This window comes from Phaenicophaeus curvirostris, chromosome 8, assembly GCF_032191515.1.
Source record: "Phaenicophaeus curvirostris isolate KB17595 chromosome 8, BPBGC_Pcur_1.0, whole genome shotgun sequence".
Taxonomy (NCBI): domain Eukaryota; kingdom Metazoa; phylum Chordata; class Aves; order Cuculiformes; family Cuculidae; genus Phaenicophaeus; species Phaenicophaeus curvirostris.
In genome coordinates this window covers 17087076-17108375 of record NC_091399.1, presented here as the reverse complement: position 1 = coordinate 17108375, position 21300 = coordinate 17087076, and the positions used below count along the sequence as shown (strand labels likewise).

Genomic DNA, 21300 nt, shown 5'->3' with positions numbered 1-21300 from the left:
TAGTCCTTACCCTTCACGGACACGCAAGACAGAGTGAGATTACGCAGGGAGATCGTTAAGAAAAGATTTTATCCCAAATTTCTTGTGCGGTTAGTTCTGCAGGCACTTTTCTTGTTGTCTGTGTATATCATGGGTAATAGAAAGTGTGATCGGTGGTGGGAAAGATACAGGAAGAGAAGGAGAGAGAAAAGGTTTAAGGAGCAGACAAGACACTCGGAGATGCGTCCCGATCCAATATCAGGGAGGGTTCTTAAACGATCCCAAGAGACCAAGATTAAGGCACAAACGAGGTCAGATGCCGTACAATCTTGTGAGCTTTATTTTAACAACTGACAACAGCGACAGGACAGAGAGGAAAAGAAAGGAAAAGTTAGAACCCCTAAGCAAGAAGACGGTAGAGATGCGGCTAATTACCACCACCACGAATCCAGCGATGTCCCGTTGGATCGGTCTCGGTGCAGGTGATGATGAAGACACAGCCACGGGGTGATGATGATGTTCCAAGCTCCAGGAAGCCCGGCGAAGGCACACACAGCAACACACACGAGGTCGAGTCCACCAGCAACGAAGAAGCAAGCAATGAAGGAGTCCAGCACCCCGAGCCTGCCGAGCAATGGGGAAGTCAAGCACCCTGAGCCCGCCGAGCAATGACGAAGTCGAGCACCCCGAGCCCACCGAGCAACGAAGAAGCCAGAGGCTCCCCCATTTATCGCCCCAGTCCACGGTTTCCCCGAATAGTCCAACCATTTTCAGGAATGCCCAGGTGCCACTCGGTAAGCGCGCTTCGGGTAGACGTCGTGGTCCAGGAAGGCATTGTCGTGCGCTGCTGTTCAACTTGATAAGCGCACTTCGGGTGGATGTCATGGTTTTTCCGTTGGGGACAGTTTGGCAGCGCTCACGAGATCGGCTCTTCATTGCAATAAAGATCCCTTACGAGATCGTGGGGGGGTTGGCAGCGATGTTGAGCCAAAGCAGTTCAACGGTTACGGCCCCTTACACCGCCCCGTGGCTCAACATCGCTGGCTTCACGGCGGTGTGAAAGACAGAAGGACAGAGAGAGAAAAAGGCCAGAAGAATGCGCAATACAACAACAAACAAAACGTCCAGCAAATTTTACAATCACAAGCATCTTCTTGACAATATCCTTAACAAATATTACAACCTTAACAAATATAAACATCTTACAAACCCACAAGTCTTATCTTAAAAACTACTTAAGCCTACAAAACCGTAACATCTTATCCTAAAACCAATCAACTCGACAAAGCTTCAACATCTTATAAAACAGTTTTAAACCTCCGATTCGTTGACCGTCGGTGCCTCCGGGCCCGCCTCTGATGCCTCCGACGAGTCAGCACGACAACACAATAGTTTACATTGCGGACATTCATGAGGAAAAAATACACGTATACAAAGGCAAAACACGAGAATCAATGCTATAACGCTAAGGGTATAAACGATGGGGACTAACACCAACATTTTTAAAGAAAAATACCAAGAAGCGTCTGAGGCCCTGGCAGTCCACGCGGTCACTGCTTCGCCCGATTTGGAGGTCGCATGCGCAGTGGGAAAATCCCTTTCCACACCTCCTTATAAAGCGATTTTAAGGCGTAACGCGCATGTGCTGTTTGGGTCTAGAAACTTCTAGGTGGTTCTATCCTAAACTTAGAAAGAAAAAAAAACCCTCTTGCAGCCCTTCCTGCAGTACCGCGATGCGGCCACACGGCGGCGGCACTGAGCTGGGGGGGCGCTCTTTTCCCCTTTGATCCCCACCTTGTTGCAGGGGAGCTCGAGAGGCGGCCTGGAGTTCCCTAAAGGGGTTCTGTTGAGCCCTAGAGGGGTTCTGGGTCCCCGGGGTGTTCTAGGAGGTCCTAACGGGGTCCTGGGGGACTCCAGAGGGGTCCTGGGATCCCTACAGGCATTCTAGGGGTTCCTAGAGGGGCTCGAAGGGGTCCTAGAGGGAGCCTAGGGGGTCCCTAGAGGGGTCCTCGGCTTCCCTATAGGGGTTTTGGGGGTCATAGAGGGGTCCTGGGGGCTCTAGAGGGGTCCTGTGTGTCCTCTTATTAAACCTTTTCTTAACCATCTCCCTGCATCATCTCACTCTCCCCAGGACCCCTCGAGGACCCCCAGAACTCCTTTAAGGACCCCTAGAAACCATCTAAGGATGCACAGGACCCCTCTAGAATCCTCGTGACGACTCTAGGGGTCCCCAGGACACCCCGAATAACTCTAAGACTCCTCAAAACCCCTCGAGAGCCCTGCAGAACCCTCTAGGGCTCCCCAGAACTCCCCGAATCCCTCGAAGAACCCCCAAAGGCCCCTCTAGGGACCCCAGGACTCCTCTAGAACCCCCGAGCATCCCTCTAGAACCCCCAGAACCCCTTTACAGACACCCAGAAGCCCTCTAGGCCCCCGCAGGATACCCTGAATCCCTCTAAGAGGCCCCAAGGCCCCTCTAGGGACCCACAGGATCTCTCTAGACCCTCCAGGACCAATCTAGGGACTCCCAGGACTCACTAAATCCTTCTAAGAAGCCCCAAGTCCCCTCGAGATCCTCACAGGACCACTCCAGGGACAACCAGCACCCCTCTAGGGACCCCCAGAACCCCTTTAAGGACCCCCAGGAACCCTCTAGGGATTCCCCAAGACCCCTCTAGAATCCCCTAGGATCCTTCTAAGACCCCCCCAGGGCCCCTCTAGGGACCTGCAGAATTTCTTTAGGGACCCCAGAACCCCTCTAGGGCTCACCAGGGCCCCCGAATCCCTCGAAGAACCCCCAGATCCCCTCTAGATCCCAGCTGGACCCCTCAAGGGACAACCAGGACCCCTCTAGTGACCCCCAGAATCCATGTAAAGACCTCCAGGACTCCTCTAGGGACCCCTAAGACTCCTCTAGAACACCCCAGGATACTTCTATGACCCCCCCAGGACCCAAGAGGGGTCCTAGAGGGGTCCTGGGGGTCCCAGAGGGGGTTTCATCTCCAGAGGGGTCACAGTCACTTTACAGTCCCCTGAGGCACCTTTCTCTTGTTCCAGTGCCTTAAGGAACAAATGTACAAACAGGGACCTGCCAGGCATGAGAAATGTGAGCTGAGATGCTCTGAGATGCACCTTTTCTCTTGATTAAAAGGGCGTGGAAAACTATTCAAGCACTCGCAGACACGTGAATGGCAAAAGCTTGTAGGAAAACATGCTATCCTGACAAGCGAAGCACCAGCAAAGGTACATGGGAGCACAGCAGAGCCCTGCGCCCGCCTCCAACAGGTACCCAGGAGTGTGCAAGAAGAGTGATGTGCAGTGCTAACAGCCCAGAATATGCTTCCTCCCTCCCAGACTGGCAGGTTAGGGTGCTCCCAAGTCACAGGCAATGTCCCGACGCTGCTTAATACTTGCTGGCTGCTCCCTTGCTGCACATAGAAGCCCCTGGTGTCCACGCACCCTGTCTTCCAGACCCTGACAGAATCTCCCCGTTCCCAATTTCCCGGGACATCCCATGCTGAGCCGCAGCGGAAGCCGTCCCCAAAAGCCCCCAGCAACACTTCCAGGCAGCTGCAGGACCCACTCCATCCCAGGCAGGGCACGGGGATGGAGGCAACCCCAGCTGGGAACAGGGCTGCTGCCCACCCAGCAGTCTTTGCAGCTCCTCATCCCCCACAGAAGAAGAGTTCTATGCTGCAGGGAGCCGAGCTGTGGAGCCCAGCAGGGACACGGCAGCAGTGGGGACAAGCAGGGGAGGACACGCGGGTCTCCTTCGGACACCCCAGCCCAGCCCCAGGTCCCACGTGCTGCAGCAGAAAGGGTGCTGTTGGGACAAACACCCCATCGCCCGGTGCTCCGAGCAAGCTCAGCTCCCTTTCATCCGCTCCCTTCGCTGGACGACAAACGTGTGAGACAAGCCCCCAGTCTGAAGCCAGAAACCTCCCCACAGGGTTGTACAGCCCCTGCCTGCTCAAGCCATAGCTCCCCACCTCTCTGCTCCCATCTCCTTCACTAGCTTCCCCTCCCAAGAAGCCCCAGATTCTCTCTGCCTTTTTTTTTTTTTAGCCCTTTCACACATCCAAATCCACCCCCAAATGCTGAAATCAAAACAAAATAGTCACAACATCCTGAAAGAGTTTGGGTTGAAAGACAGCTTTAAAGATCGTCTCAGACCATCAATAAACTTCTTATGCTGGGCTTTTAACTGTTTCAGCGTTCGTGTTAAATCCCACCTTGAGCCTTTCTTGGGGCTCAGCAGCAAAACACACCTCTGGCACATTTCGGGGTGGGCAGAGCGGCCCCTGAAGCCCTGAAGAACAGTCCAGGCAGCAGCAAAGCAGCTGAATGTCAGCATTCGCAGCCAGGGCGCATCTCTTCCCACAACTTTTCTCTGCATTAATAAACTCAGGCCCAAGAGGATTTCTTGCCACAGGCAAAGAGCTACGTAAACAAGGCCAATGTCAAGCTTCAAGCCTTCTCTTACTGGATTCTTTATAGATCTCATTCAATATCTGTACCACGGGATTCCCGATGCTTCGTAGGTGTGGCATCCCGATCCATCAACAATTCAGAGCATCCTTCTCTCGGGGAAGGAGATTTCCTTTGGCAAGTTCTCAGCATCACCACGGACTGAGGCCACAGCTGGGATACAACCACCTCTCCTAAGAGCAAGGAGCGTGTGGAGCATCCATGAAGTCAAAAATCAAAAAACCATTTCCCCACACAACGTCAAAACTGCTTGTGCGCTGAGGGAGTGAGGGATAGGTAGTCCACTTCCCTCTCCTAAACTTAGAAGATATATAGCACAACGTCACACTCTAACGCAGTGCTTCAGAACAACAACCAAGAGCAATAAATCAGTACCAAATCAAACTGTTTTCCTGAAACATTAAACACTTCTGAACAAAGAAAATAACAGCGTGGTCATACCGGTGGCTTTTGCTACTCCAGGCAGCCTTCCTTGGCAGTTGCTCAGCCTTCTTCCCCTCTTCTCAAGTTCTTTCTCAGGCTGGGGAACCACTGCAAGTAGGAACCGCAAGTGGCTAAGCGAGCAGCTGGGAACAAGGCAGCTAGCGTGACAGGAGGGACAAGCAGTTTCAGAGACGGCGCTTGGTCACACAGCCCGCTGGCACCGCACAGGCCAACCTCGGCACTTCTGGGCAAGTCTGTTCCTCACTTCCTCTTTCCCTGCATAAGGAGGAACACAGAAAAGAAAGACGGCATCAACAATGGCAACTCTCAGAGCTCCACTTTAGACTGATGTCCCTTTTGCCTAGACCTTACCGGGTCACGGCGAGAGGGCTTTCTACTGCACATCTCTTCGGTGAGCCCAACGCAGTATAATCTGAGAGCCTCTCTCCCTCTCCTCCCAGTGCTGCTACTCAATTCACATCTGATTTCCCATCCGTTTCCCCGAGGGGGGAAGTCACATGTGAATTGAGTAGCTCCTGCCCAGAGAACCGGGCCTCCACTCCACAGAGAGCGCAGACAGATCCGTTCCGAGGCACAAAGAACAGGCGCCGCCTTTGGCAAGTCAACTGGCCTTGTAAAATGGGCAAAGCTCATACAGGTTGGTGGATCCTTTCATCATTTGGAAGACGAACACCCACACAGGGACCTTACAAAGTTAAAAAACTGCTTTTGTCCCTTACCTCTGGCAGTGAGAGATTCAGTATGAAATGAACACGGGCTAGCATGGAGAAACAGACTTCTGCACAAAAACAGCCTGAAGTCTAGAAAAGACAGCAAAAATCAGAGAAATAACCCTCAATGCACTTGTTCCCACGAAAGACCAAACCGATGCATTGCACCTGGTTATTTACTATCGTCGTATCTCCACCCCACAGGAACACCAACGTTTCCACCTGTTCTAGCAAAACAGCAGCACTAGTCCCAAGATGCCCAACAGCGACTGCAAGAGTCGCAGCACAGTTACAGGCTGCTCAGTTTTCTGCTGTGTTCAAAGTTTACTGACAAATCTATTCGTACTGTTATGGTCGTCCAGCAGAAATGGCGCTGCCATAAGTAGAACAGCGGGATGCAGAGCAAGACGTTGGGCCTCGTTGGGAAATCTTTCTGTCCGATCAGGGTCATCTTGGCTCATTCCTCTTGGTTGCCTGGAGTAGGTATAAATGTCTTCCACCGACTTGAAGAAGACAACTGGTATTGAGGACTCTTCAAGAGAGGGAAGTGTCTGCAAAGGTATATCAAAAACTCATGAGAAGGCACGATTAGTACATTCGCTTCATCGACTGCCCTGGTCTGTATCCGCTCTCAATTGGAAGGAGAGCAACTGGATAATTTAAAAACAAAACACCAGTAATTACTAACAACTTTGGCCAAAGGGCAGCTCTCCTGCACAGCAAGCTGGAAAGAGGGACACATTAGCACAAGATACAAATCACCACGTCTTAGCAAAGAGCGAACAGCCGGCTCACCTCTCGGCAGCCCCACGCAGAACAAATTATGGCAGCAGAGGGAGTTTCTGCAAGGGAGCGGGAACACAGTCAGAGGCCGTCGCTCTGCATTTCTGCTCAAATTAAGCAAGTTCCAGGGACGATTACCCACCTTTCGGCCACAGACAGGTAATACAGCCAATGTTTGTATTTGTTAACGCAGCCCGGACGAGAAAAATAGCGAAACAACAGACAAGCAACTATTCCCCTTGCCCAACTACGGCTGTTCAAAAATCCGGTACTTGCTCTCTAGGCTTCTTCTGTTGTCAAGGCAGCAGAAGAGAGCCATCCATCCTCACAAGGGGTGAATCGCCATTCAAAGCTGCTTCACGCTTTGGTGGAAGTGTGTTCAGAGGATTAGCCCACAACAAAACAATTGTTTTCACAAAAAAAAAAAGGATTTAAACAACATAAACTGGCCTCCCCAGGGGACCACAAGGTGCTCCTGAAGCAGCACGGAGAGCTACACGGCTGGGCAGCAGAAATTCTGCGCTGATAGGACACCCATACAGAATAACTTGGGTGAGAGGTGAATCCAATTAACCAACCGGACTCTGCTCGATACCCACCAGCCCACTGTAAAATCCCCACCTGACATGCAGTAAAAATAAAAACTGCTAGGACAAGAGTTTAAAAAAAAAAAAAAGAACCAAACAGATGTAAAAGATGACTATCACCTCCTCTTGCCACCCATGCTATCCTCACTGGGACAGGCAGCATCACTGCCGCTCCACAGCAAAGCAGAAACAGACAGGGTGCAAGGGTGGACGCTAAAAATGTCTGTTAGCACACAAGAGGCAGATGAGAGCAGGTACCCTAGAGAGTGTCGTGAGGAGCAGGGAGTAGCCAGGCCTTCTCTGCTCCAGTTAGCAAATCCCTATGCTTTGGAACTCGCCGTTTAATACTTGTGGGGAAGTACTTAAGTCAGCTCACAAGGACCCTATTGCTATCTGCTCATCTGCCTACTTCTCATCTCACCTCATTGTACTTTCTCCCCACGCTTCCTAGGAGAGGTTTTCCCTCCTCTCTCCTTCTCTCAAGGTCCCTTTCCAGCTTGCTTTCCCTCCATCCCCTTCAGGTAACATCTCCCAGCGCCACCAGTTCTTCCAGCTCTGCTTTAGACTATCTGAGAGCCAACTTCCCCCTCGTCCTTCTACAAAGCGCTTTGTCTCAGTCACTCTCAATCTCCAGATGGGTAAGGAGCTGCGGATATCCAAAACCTTGCAGGCACACTCCCATTTCCAGCTCTATAACACCTTCTGTGACTCGACAAACCCTGAGTGACACCGGCTCCCTGCTGAACCCAAAGGAGAGCGCAGGCCAAAGGCCATGCTGCAGGCCCGGCCAGACTCATTACCATTATCATTAACCACTATTTAAGCAGTAAAGTTGTGTTACTGGTGCCACACAATGCCTCAAAGCACAGCCCAAAATGCCACCCTCTCAAACCCATCCCCCTAACCCAGGGGGGACCTCTGAGTGATCCAGGAAAACCCCACAATGACTCCCAGTAACCCTCAGGACTGTGCATGAAAGAGAAAGAAGAGTAGTCTGCTTCCCACCACACCTCAATGCACCAGCAGAGCACTAGTCGAGCACCCAGAAACAACAGCAAGGAGGAAAACACAGCCCCGAGGCCATGCCAGACGCTTTAAAAAAAACAAAACAAAAACCACAGGTCAAAGCAATTCACACAACCTAAAACCAAGAATAACCCTCCTCAACTGCAATAGCTCTGCTCAGGGCTCTCACCTTAGCCTCTGCGATGAGCTCTGGAGGACTTTCTTTTGTATCCTCCTGTGCAGGTTCAGGGTCTCGGTCCGTTGTGCTTTGGACACTGGCTTCATCCAAAGCTGGCCACACATCCCCCTCTAACTCCTCCTCAGCAGAGAGGTGCCACTGCCAAGGAGACGGACAAAGCAAGGAAAGCTACTGACTCCCACTTTCATTTCTGTACTCCACAGGAAAACTTACCACCTGGAAAGGACAGTTTTATCTGAGCAATCTTTTCTGGTTATTGCTTGCTGCCTTCTGAGGAATTTCACCATGGAGAAGTGCCTTCACACAGCACAGCTGAGACAACTCAGCGTCCAGCCATTTTGCACTTAAGGGCAGAGGAGGGGGTCGAGTTAATCCTGACAAGGCAAATCTAAGATTGGACAACACAAAGGGAGTTCCCCACTGCCAAAGAGGAGTTCCCAGAAAACGCTAGCCGAGCAGTACCAAGAGTCAGACATATTTCATCCCAGTTCTAAACACTTTGAGCAATTATTAGAGTTGATACTGATGGTGACATCGGTGATGCACCGAGGAGGAGAGGAATCGTTTCGAGCAACTAAACAGAATAGCAGAAAAGAGAGGATTACTGTTCCTGGAAAAGGATTCTAAGACCCTTCAAAACAGAAGAAAACCTGAAGGCACTTAACATTCCTCTAGTCTCCAAATTGCCAGCTCTGTCTGACATTTACACACATGGATCTTGCTGCACTTAACCAGATTTTACCATAAAAATCACAATAAACTCCGATTTGCAGAGTCTCGGTCACATTCATTTCTCCCACATAAAGACGATGTTTGGGACCTTCAGTTCAGATGATGTATTGACAGTGCAAGCCCACCAATATCCAACACGTGCAGCTTATAGTTTCCCTAGCCCAGACACACAGTTGGCTAAAATAAAACCTGGCTAAAATGACCGCTTTACAAGTTACCGACACTACAGTAACTCTTACGTTTTTACGTTTCAGAGGAATGTCAGAAAAACAGCCCTGGAGCCGGCCCACTGCTGAACACTTCAACAGCTGACAGTTACTTGGCGTCAGTAGTAAAATGTGTCATGAAAAAACTACAATTTAAATCACACAAAAGTAGAGAGAGTGACCTGTAAAACAATACCCCTGGTGTTTCTAACGGTACCGTGCTAGACTGCACCCAAGACCTGGATTTTACTCCCTGCTTAACCCCTCTGTTCATCATTCTTTTTCATCCATTAAATAATAGCAAAGGGCTCCTCTCTTCAACCTGCTCTGAAATCAAAGGCGTACAGCAGTATCCAGACCTGGGTATCGGTCGCTTTTAGAGTTAACTTTTAAAAAAAACTCCAGTCGTGTACAACTTTAACCCCTGTAACAACCAAGACTGCAAATGGATTCCTTTCGGAGAAGTTTAAAATGAGCAAGACCCTTAAGGCAAACAAGACATCACTAGTTCTTCTGCTCCTTTCCCACACGTAAATGACACTCCGAGTTATTACACATCCTTTGCCAAACCCCAGAGACACTAGAGGAGACCACACCACCTCTTGGCTCCTGGGGTGCAAACTAGAAAACTGCTAAGTCAAACTCATCTCAGGGATCTGGTACTGGTCTGAGTTCTTGGAGTCCATTCTCCCTCTAACTCAAAAACGATGGTGCGTATGGAAGGTTGGAGAACTCACTGAGCACAGACTCCCTGAAGTCTGCAAAGGGATCAGAGGTCAAGCAGCGACGGACGTATTTATGGTCCACGTGTAATTGTTGTTACGTCACGGTTCTGCTTGCTTTTTATAAAAGCAAAGGAAAAAAAACCACTCCACAAGACACTGCATAGGACTAAGCCAACACATCTACTGATCCCTGGAGCCAATTCCACTGAACGATAGTCACACCGCAGCCAAACTCTCACCTGTTCCCACAGTTCATCCTCATCCAGCTTCGAGCTTGCTATGTCACTATTTACGTTCAAAGATTCCTGCTGCGAGCGAAGGTGTGGCTCCACGGGTTCAGCATTCTCCTGCTTTCTGCTGGGCTCAAGATACAAGGCTGAAGGATTCACTTCCTCAAATCCCTACGAACAAATAAAACCCCAAAAGCTGAGTCAAGAAAAGTAAGTTGTCACCACCATAAAGAATAAAAAGAATTCTAATGGGTTTTACAAAGAAGCACACCACCCACAAGTGAGCTCTGAATTCTTGGAGAAATTGTCTTACTAAGAAAATCAACTCCCTCCAGCAATAAAATCACCCAGCAATAGCCCCCTACCCGCTAAATGGAACACGCACACGCAAAAAGACAATTATTGGATTTAATCCTGCCAAAATACGCATTCTGCATCTACTAAACGAAACAACAGATACAAGCACTCCGGGCTGCAAAGCCTGACTTTCTGCTGAGATACAAAACTGTTGCAGCACCTTTCTAAAGGTTTTCGTATCCACAGACTTCTTGCTGAAACGGAGCTGAGACATTCAGGCAACACTGATGGGCCTAAATCATAAATGCTCTCTGTGCTGGCTCACAGCTTCAATCTCTGCTCAAGGCACAACATGCAATCTACCCTGGTTACACCGTCCAGCACTATACACGTCACTGGCAAAGAAAGAGACTTTGTAAGCCAAGACCATATCTATAATTCAGTTTAACGGCACAACCAATCTCCGGGGCCTAGAGCAGGAAAGGCCAAAATTATTTATTTAACTACCCTGTTCCTCACTCAACTGCCCGTGCCACTGGCTAGCAGAAAAAATGGATATCAGACTGGATATCAGACAAAAAAAATTTCACAGAAAGGGTCATCGGGCACTGGTAGAGGCTGCCCAGGGAGGTGGTTGAGTCACTGTCCCTGGAGGTGTTTAAAAGACAGGCAGACAAGGCGCTCAGGGACACGGTTTAGCGGCAGATAGGAATGGTTGGACTCTACCATCCAACGTGGCAATTCTACGATTCTATGCAGCGCTACTTGAAGCCAGACAGTAACATCTAATGGACTTGCTCTCATGGTCTGGATGACTCGGAGGCCTCAACTTATGACTAACAAAACCTACCGGATTTAACAATGTTTAGAAAAGTTACAAATACAACTCCTCAATTCCATCCCAGCTTGGCCTCATGTTCAGAACATCTATTTTCCTTTTCGGCAATATTAACAAGCTAATCCACTTTAAAAATCCGTACCGAAACCTTCTAATCCACTCTTAGAAGTCAGGATGAAAAGAGTTTGTTCTGCTAAACCAGAACATCTCTGCTGTATCATCGAATTCCACCTTAACCAAAAAGAAAGCCGTCACCATAGACACCGTGGGATACAGCCCCAAAACAGTAAATTGCAGGGAAGCAGGGAATACCGGTTTTGCTCTTCACAAAACTACTTGCTTCAAGGTAAAGATCTCTCCACTACAGGCACCCAACCAATCCTTTCCCTGCCTTTCCTGTCAGAAGCACACGCCTCCCTCCTGACCTGGGAAGGAACGTTCTTCCCACAGATGTCAGCACATCCCCTACTGCTCAAGACAGCGTGGAAGTAGATATCGTCCTTAGTGGCTGCGTCACACAGGAAGAGATGACAAATGCCAGAACTTCCTCCTCTTCTGGGTTTTAAGATCAGCTTAGGAATAGAGAGGCACATATCGCATTTTGTGCTTACGAATAAAGCCCGACAGCAGCTTTGGAAAACACTCCGTAGCCAGAGAAGGGGCACAGCAGAAATAGCAATAACAACTGGTCCCTTACGCCTTCCCTTGCCCAAGCATCCTCTCCTCATAACCTCTTTTGATAAGAAAGTTATGGACAGAGAAAAATCACTTTTGAAACACAGAATGCCTATGGCCAGGCATGAATAGAGGCAAATGAGAGGGCAGAAGCAAATATGGGGAAGGTACTGAATTACAGAGGAGAACGAGTACCTCTGACACCACAAATGCTCCCAACTGGGAGGATGTCTGTTCAAGAGATGTTTACCTCCATTCACAAAACTCAGGGAAGAGGATTAGGGAGCTTGCTCGAAAGGGACAGAAAGGGGCAAGAGTGAATAAAGGAAGAGGAAAGGGTTTAGCCCACAGCGATGATAAGCAAAGGGCTTGGAGTGATCTGCACCGCAGATCTTGTTCTTAACGTCACCTCACGCATTAACATGTAAGCAAGGAAGTACCTGCAAGGCACTGCTACGGGGAAAAAAAATCCAAATAGACACTTTCTAGGAAACCCGCGTGGTGGGACGTCTTCCTGGAGAGTGACAGGCCCAGCAGCCTCACCCTCATCCCTGGGAAGGCGATGGAACAGCTAATCCTGAGAACCATTTCCAGGCAAACCTTCGGACGATTCCCAGGTTTCCGTAATCTGCGTAGAACACCTCTGCTTCTTGGTCATTGATCACGCGGTGGATGATAACGCGGTACCACCATTTTGAGACCGTTACACAGCAAAGCTGTCCAGGACGTACTGAAGACTCAGGCATGACAGAACGATCAGAAACAAGTTTACTCAAGTAACAGTGTCTGCCAGAGATCACAATGAAAAACTGTGCTTGGTAGGGCGCAGGAGATGGATAAACAGAAATACACTTCAGGGTTCAGAAGAATCCTCATTTCTCAAAGCCTCCACGAGACCGATTTTCAGGAGTTGTTCTAATAGATAGTTTATGTTTCTGTTCTACTTAAACCAAGTGACAATAAATACACAAACCTAAACTTTTAACATTTAAATGGTATTCTTGGGGTCCAACAAAAAGTTAACTAATGGGCGCTAATCAGCGACTAAATACAGCCATTCTAGTCGTTCACTTTTAACATTACCCTGACTTGGCACAGGGCTTCTTACGAGCCAGGTTCCGGAGTCCTGGCTTACACACACAGTACCTGTCTGCAGCCTGCGATCACACGGTTGCCCCACGGACATCCAGTATTTACTTTGGCACACGACTAACAGCAACTGCAGCGTAGTGGAAGAGTCCCAAACGCACAACGTACCTGACAGACAAACCCACTGATGGGGTTTTGCTTTCAAATATAGATATGACTAACGCTTATTACCTGCTGCTTTTGGTAAGTGCTGGAGATGGAAGTAAAAGCCTTAACCAAGCACATCAGCAATAGCAATGTCAACAATACAGAACCCTCAAGTTCCTTTCCACAACTTTTCCAGGCTTTTAAAGTTTAAGGCCGTCTAGGACACAGCCAAACTATTAGCGATACTTACTGCTTGCTAGATAAAAGGAATGGGGAAGCATTATGATTATGTGATTTAGTACGGCACTGGCATCTCCACATCCAGAAGTCAAGCCTGTAGTGACGGTAACAAACAGCCGGGTGCCCTGTTCCCTCAGTGCAAATACCCAGGTAATAGCACAGAATCAGCATAGCACGTCCTCACCTCATCTCAAACATCATATCCTGGAGTTTATCGGATGTTTCTGCGTGGCACGCTTGCATGTAGAACCGGCTAGGAGAGATTATACATTCCACAAAGACTCCCACCAAACACAAGCGCTCCAATGGTGGGAAACTGCAAAGGCTTCTGTCCTGAACAGCATCAGGGGGAATTTCTGGAGTCGTTGCCAGATTGAAGATTGACAGCTTCAAATCTAAATCTTGACACTACAAAGGGACAAGAGGAAAGTAGCGCTCAGAAGTCTTGCTACGCCCTGAACACACATAACTGGCCTCTGCATTAAGGTAAAAAAGTAGTTCTGCTTTCCTGGGAACCCATGAATTACTGAAGATCAGAGAATCCCAACAAATAGCGCAAACTCGGATTAAAACTGTCCCTGGGATCCTAACACCTATTTTCACACCCTCCACCTTCCTTCTCTCTTTCCTCCCTCCAGTGTAAAGAGGGGTGCAACAAAAATACCTTCCTCATATTCCTTCAAGGAATAAAGAAGAGGAACCGATGACACGTTATGTATTTAGACAAAGATATTGAATGGCTACTGATAAAGAGAAAAAAAAAAAATCAAAAACTCACACCAAAAAAACCCACCTGCTTGTTGGATTTTACCCCAAAGATGCTGTTTCTATCTTCTGTCCCCATGAAAGAGCACATGACTGAAGTAGAAAAACTAGCTGAAAACAATTCAAGACACAGAAGGCACAAATGCATCTCACACACACCAGAGCTATTTCCCAAAAGATAAAAACATACAAACGCTACAAATCCTATTCTTTTCTCATTCTAGGCAAATTTGTACATCAGTTCTTGGCACAGCTTGCAATTTTGCATCATTCTTTAGCTGCTGTAAACTTTATTCCACTTGAACCAGCGTGCATGGAAACCTTAATCAGACATCAGCTACTTTCACTGCCTCCAGAGATTCGGTTTGTGCCAACAAACAGCACTCCTCCAGCGTCCAGAAGTCAAAGCTATTCCAGTTTTACTCATTGCGAATATGCTACGAGTTACCACTGCATCACACACCAGACAACTTACAGGAAATTTGTCTTCCAGCACACCCCACTGCTTACACGGCTACAGTCAACCGAGAGACAATACTAGCCCTTCGAACCGTTTTTTAAAAAAGCAGATTAGAGTCTCTCCTGCAGACTGAGCGAGGAAGAACACCCTTGAATTCTTTTTGTTAAAAACTTTGACTAAAACATTGAGTTAACCAGGCAGTTAACATTTTTGAGTTAAAGAGTACCTGAGGGAATTCTTGCCTGAGCAGCAGCAGCACCTCTAAAATCCCCTTACATTTCATGGATTTCCTCCCAGAAGTGCCAGTCAACAGTGATATTGCCAAGGGACAGGTTTGCTCCATGAAAGCTCCTCGTGTCAGACTGTTACGGGCACACGTGATGTTTATCACGTAGTTCACACGTTGGCAGAGACAACAGACACTTCTTTGAAAGACGTAGAAATGTCTGCTTAAAAAACACCTTCACAAAATAGCAAGAAAATTATAAGAAAAAGGTAAACAACCGAACACACTGTAAAACTAGCCCTAGAAGAGGCACGGCTCGTAAGACTGGCTAACTCCTTGCCTTAAGCCAGAGCGGCAGCTGCCAAGAGTGGTGTGGATGACAACTTTCCTTCTGCTCGGCACGGCAAGAAAAAGCTGCCAAGAGCAGCAGCTCTAGATATTTGACCCTTCTCGGGGCCGAGCAGATTGACTCGGCCCTTGTCCCTCATTTGTCCCTTACAACGCTTCCGCTATTGGCGTCTCATCACCAGATACTTCCATACCTTACAGCAGGCCAGGAATCAGGTCGCATCTTTCCCCTCGACTTTGCAGCATCTTGAAATCTTGGTTCACTGCCTACCCAAACACATTCCAGCTCACTTTCCTCCTCTCTAGGGCACTTTTAAAACAAACCAGCAAAACTGGTGCTTCACGGCAAACACGAGTTGTACAAACACGTTCCAAGACTCGCCCTGCTAGAATCTTTAAACAGATTCCCTTTGCGACACATAACAAGAAAAAAATGGGGCTACGTGGACCATCTCTCTCCCTTTTCTACCCTTCCCACAAGCAGACTTTGTTTGATCTAGGGAAATTCCCCACGGACTTCATCCCACCAGACGACAAGGTCTTATCAGAAGAGCCTGCCAAAGTTTTCTAAAGGGTATGTTTCTTGAAACACCGCAGAAAGTCCGACTCGTAGCCCTAAGCTTTCAAGTTCATTAAGTGAACAGCACACCAAATTCAGAAAGAATCCCTGCAACCCTTTCCCTGTCTAGGTACTCCAACTGTACAGTTGTGTAGAACCACCAGATGAGCTTGGCAGAGGAAATAATTCGCAGCAGGAGAACTTTCCTGAGAAAACAAAGGCCTAAAGATGCTCAAAAGAGGAAAAAAAAATAGAGGGGGCACAAAGAAATTCTCCCAAGCAGGTCTGGCAGGTCAGAGCCTCTGTACTTCTCCATCCCTTTCTAAAAATACATTGCTAAACCACAACAACAGCAACAAAACTTTCAAGTCCAACCAAAGAGCAGAGTGGCAACGACAGCACTGAGGTCTCCAAGGACCATTCCTCAGCTCTGCCACGTAGCTGCTAGACACTTAAACCCATGCTACTGCAGCAGGGGAAATGCCACACAGCTACTCTCAGAAGAAGGCTATTAAGAACACAAAAAGAATTGTCTCCACTCTTATTGGGGAACAAGATTATGCTTTACTGGCTTTGGACGATCTCCAACAGAGATCTCAAGACCAGAAAGAGACAAGAAAAAGACCTAGGCTGGAGGGCACATAGAGTTATATATCAGGTCAGTATGACTCTGGTCACCTCCAGCCTCATCTAAACTAGGTACAATTTTTTTTTGGAAGCAACAGTGCATCAACAATACAAACCAAGCAAAAACAAAAGCAGTGAAAAAAATTATCACCCCCTGGACGAAGACATGACAAAGCTACAGATCACTCATCCTGCCACTTACTTGTTTGAGGACATCACTCATATCTAGTGCTTGTCCTTCCACCGGCTCTGACTTCTCTTCTGCCGGCAGGTGAAACCACTTGGCATCACGGATGGGTTCCAAAGGAGGCATCTCAATTGCAGGTGCAGCTGTAAAGAGAGTTTAGTTGTTATTCTTTATTTACATATTAAGCAGAAGGAGAATACACCTGGCCATGAAAGCGTACAAGTACTAGTGCCATTTTCCTCATCTCTTGTAGCACCCACAGTCACGGGGATTTGCTTGAGAGGCATCCTTCGCCGTACTAATAAATTCAAGCAAAATAAAACACACTTGCTCTTGCAAGCATGACAGGGGCTAAATAAATTCCTAGAATGATGCTAAGAAAAGTCAGGCATTTGGCAGGAACCTTATGCAATCCTCTGCTTTCTCTCATAGTTGTTAGGGGAACGCTGAGGATATCTACAGGCTCTTCTTCAGAGAAGCAGTATAGCTATGCCTTTCAGATTAGTGCTTCAGCCTCAAAAAGCGCATCTGGAAGGCTTTACCAGCCTGCGGAGCCGACGTGCCAGAGATCCTTCTAGTTTTATTACCTGTTGCCTGGAATTACTAGAAATTCCAGTCCTATACACGCATTCAGAAAGGGGCTTAACATCCCTTCTTTCACCTCGCACTGAAAAACAGTGGCAAACCGTAGAAAACTTCCAGTTAAGCTCTCTGCTACCACAACAACACCCTTGTAACAGCTGCTTCTACAGTACCTCGCAGCCCTTCTGCGCTAAAGCCTAGGGAAACCAGGACTACGACAGCTACTGGAAAGGCAGCAACATCACTTGAAACACAGCTGCTTGGCAGCTACATACTTTCAGTTAAATAATACCCTCCCTCACCTTCTGGCACCTCTTTGTGCGCCCCACCGTGCGGCACCTCTTCCTTCGCTGTCTCACCTTCCAGCTACTTCCTCAGGGTCAGCAAGGAACCTGCTTTTGTCTGCTCAACAACAATGATATCGGACACACTTTCAAGGACTTGAAATACAGAGACAAATCCATATCGCCTATACTGGAACGGCCGGCCAAAGCGTCTGCGATAGGCCCTCTCAAAGTTCCTGAGCAGAAGTGGTGAGGAACTCAGCAGATCCTGCAGCTCAGCCTTCCCAGTCGCTGGCTGCGAGGGAGACACTTTGTGTTCCTAGAGGGAAAAGCAGCACGTGCCTTCACAGCATCATTCTTTCGTGACTTAACACTTTCCTCCTGCCTGGCAACCAGTTTTGCAATACCTTTGGTGGTCTCATCTGCAATGGCTACCAAAGAAAGAAAGAAAGAAATTATTCGATTACCAAGACAGCAAACTACTGAAAGCTTTATACAAGCAAAGGTCCTCCTCTTTCCTATTCTCCCCACCCTCTTCAGAAGCAGGCGTGTCTTTCAAAACCAATCACGCTAGATCGCATTTCCAACAGGGTAACTTTTACTCTCCCTTTGTGAACTGAAATGAACCAGATGAAACAGCCAAGAACCAACCTGCACCCTCATCCCTAGAAATCCAGATCCAAGCAGAAAGGCGGGTCCAATTCTTGGATACAGGATCACAAAAGGAAACTCATCTGCTGCAAGTTTTGTTGGGAAAATGATAAAAGTTCTTTGATACGGACTGAACTTCCTATAGAAACGTTACTGCAGTTTCTAAACCAAGAGCAGAGTGCAAAATGTACAAAAAGAACTGGAAGCCTCTGTTATTTTCCAGGAGGAAGGAGGAGAAAAGTACAAAAAGGCAGATTAAGACACAGTAAAAAACATTAACGGCAAAAAAATTAAACAGAGCTATATGAGAAAAAGAGTGACAGAGATACATGACCTACAGCTCTGGCAATTCATTCTGCACCTCCTAGTTTTAGAGCATCGCTTCATACCAGTACGAGGTTCCAAACAACTCCTCCACTTTTACGGAAATAAAACCTCACCTTTGAGGATAAACGTGCCTTTCTCCTGAGGACAGATTCTGACAACGTCAGGCATTTTTGCCACCAGCTCCAAGGTGGATTGGAAGCCCAGGTCACGTAGAGGGAGAGGTTTGCCCATCATGGCCATGTACTCCCCTCTCCAGCTGTGCTGGGGTTAAACCCTCTTTATCGGTAATAAGCAGCGACCTCACCTCCTTCTTCCAGGCGTGGGGTCTCCTTGCTCTGTCCTACGTGCCCCCTTGCCCCTCGCAGAGCTCCCTGCATCCCTAATCCCAGGCATGGGGAGTCCCCCCTGTCCCCCTCACACAGCTCCCTGCATCCCTAATTCCAGCCCCATGCGCTCCCTTGCCCCTCACAGAGCTCCCTGCACCCCTAAACCCGGGCATGGGGATTCTCTGCCCCTCAGAGAGACCCCCCTGCCCTTAATCCCAGGCGTGGGGTCTCCTTGCTCTGTCCTACGTGCTCCCTTGCCCCCCACAGAACTCCATGCATCCTTAATTCCAGGAAGGCGGATGCACCCTCGCCCCTCACAGACCATGAAGAACCTTCCCTGTACCCCCAAGCGCTCCCCTACTCACCCCAGAGCTCCCTGGGCCCCTAATTCCCTCCTTCTCCTCCTCCTCCGCGAGGGCGGAGCCGCCGCCTCCTGGCGGGAAAATGGCGGGGTGGGGGAGGAGGAGGCGGGAATTTTCCCCTGTTGGAGCAGCCCCTGCGGGTCAGTGGCACCTGAGCCCCCCTTCTGAGGGGGGAAAGGCAGAGCCCGAGGGCCAAAAAGCACCAGCTGTGCTTCCCCGCTGGGCTCCACGTGCCCCCTTGCCCCTCACACAGCTCCCTGCATCCCTAATCCCAGGCATGGGGAGTCCCCCCTGTCCCCCTCACACAGCTCCCTGCATCCCTAATCCCAGGCATGGGGAGTCCCCCCTGTGTCCCAAGTGGGAAACACTCATTCACTGGTAAAACCTTGAAAAGGATCAAGTCTTTGAGGCAAAGGCAATAACATTTTTGGTTTAGAATTCGGCGCTGAGTTGGATGCCCTTCTAGAAAAAGGCCTCACGCTTTACAAAAGCAGTGGGTATATATACTAGTTTTAGGCAAAGAATAGTGTAAATCCTCAAAGAATGAAACGGAGGCAATGGCATTGCTGGACAGTGAGCAGCAAGAGGGAGGTATGGATTATGGAAGGGGAAGGGCTGGAAAGCTGTGGGCTCTTTGACCCTGTACGGCCACAGAATAACTCCGCACGGTGAGTGCCATCGCACCCGCCTGGCACAGACACAGTTTTCCTTGGGGTGAGACACGGGAGACCCCAGCCAGCCTCACAGCCTCCTGGTGCTGTAGAGCTAGAGTGATCACGCAGGTTCTTGGCATGTGAACCTCCCTCCAGACCTGCTGGCTCTGCAGAGAGCTCCAAAGGCAAAGGGGCAAGAAGGGAAGAGCTCGAGAAGATCTAAGTGGGAGACGTGCAGGGACGCTAACTTCACTGCTGGTCCGCCCTCTGGGTCTAGGTACCCCAGAAGGAATCTATTTCCAGGCCATACCTGCAGGTTTTCCCTCACAACAAAGGTCAGCCAGGTCAAGACGACCCGTCCTGGCTTTGGGGAGATGGGGAAGGTCATTTTGACCCGAGCACCCCAGTCAGCCCCCACGCCTCGGTGTGACCGCTGGAGGGCGCAGGGAGATTTCAGTAGCACCAGCGGCTCGGTCCCACCGCATCAGGGAGCTGGGATGCGACTGAACTCCTGTTCCAAAGGGCCTGAGATCCTCTGACAGGGAAGGGCGCTTCAGGCTGTGCACGTTGAAATCAACTTCCTATTCGCCATCTTTCTCTTTGCCCTTAGCTCACCTCTCCCGACGAACTTCTGGGCTCCCAGGTCAGCCAACAAATTGCTCCTTCCAAACCCTTGGACACCGCTTGGTGCCTGCAGGTCTTCAGTCTGAAGGCTGCTCTCTAGTCGAGGCCCCACGGGGAAGCACGGCTCCATTTCTGGCAGTAAAGCGGGGACGAAACCTGTCGGTGCATCCTGGCAGCTCCTGCTCACCTGAGCCAGCTCCAGGGAGAGCAAATGGTTCACACGCGCCGGGTTTAGGCAAAGGCCAACACTGAAGCTGACGGGCCCGGGCGCTTGTCAGGCTGTCGGTATTTTGGGAGCTGGCCTCTGCTAACACGGTCCTTTTGTATTTCTCCCTAGGAGTAAAGTCTCCAGGTCTGGGCATCTGTGAGTGGCTTCTGACCATCTTGTCTTTCCTGTTCATCATAATGACCTTCCCCGTTTCTGTCTGGTTCTGCATGAAGGTGAGAATGGTCATGGGGCCTCCCCAGGCTTAGTAGTCGGTGTCTGATGTGGACGTAACTCACTGGTTCGGCACGTTTTGGACGTGAGCATAAAGCTTTTTCTGGGTCTAAGGTTCTATTTACACTTCTTCAACCCATCGTTAATTTTGACTTTCCTTCCTCGCACATTGCTGCAACAAAGGGCTGCACAGGGATCTTCCGCTACCTCTCAAATACTCCTGCTGAATTATCAGCAGGCAAGGGCTTGGGTTTCTCTTTTGCTGAACAGCTTGCAGGTCTGTTCACTTTCAAACATCGCCTTCAGCACACCCAGCCCAGAGAGAGTGGCACTTCAGCAGCAGGTAAATAGGTTTTGAATGTAAAATGTTAAGAGAGTTTGGTCTCTCAGGTACCGATGGATTTGCCCTCTTTTCCCCCTTTTCTCACATTTCTAGCGTGGCTACGAGTAGGCATATTTTGGTTCCCACTTCTGGGGAAATTTCACGTGAATCTTGCCCTCAACAA

General features: G+C 49.0%; 1 protein-coding gene across 1 annotated transcript; it reads right to left on the bottom strand.

Annotated features, from left to right (window-relative positions):
- Positions 1–5092: 5092 nt before the first annotated feature.
- On the bottom strand, positions 5093–20810 carry LOC138723347 (tudor domain-containing protein 5-like). Its single transcript, XM_069862291.1, is given in 15 exon segments — positions 5093–5166; positions 5968–6172; positions 8187–8333; positions 10092–10259; positions 11649–11778; positions 12499–12684; positions 13559–13782; positions 16562–16689; positions 17431–17709; positions 17712–17843; positions 18504–18636; positions 18638–18700; positions 19082–19149; positions 20347–20487; positions 20543–20810. Coding segments are annotated over 15 exon segments (2346 nt in total).
- Between the last annotated feature and the right edge of the window lie 490 nt (positions 20811–21300).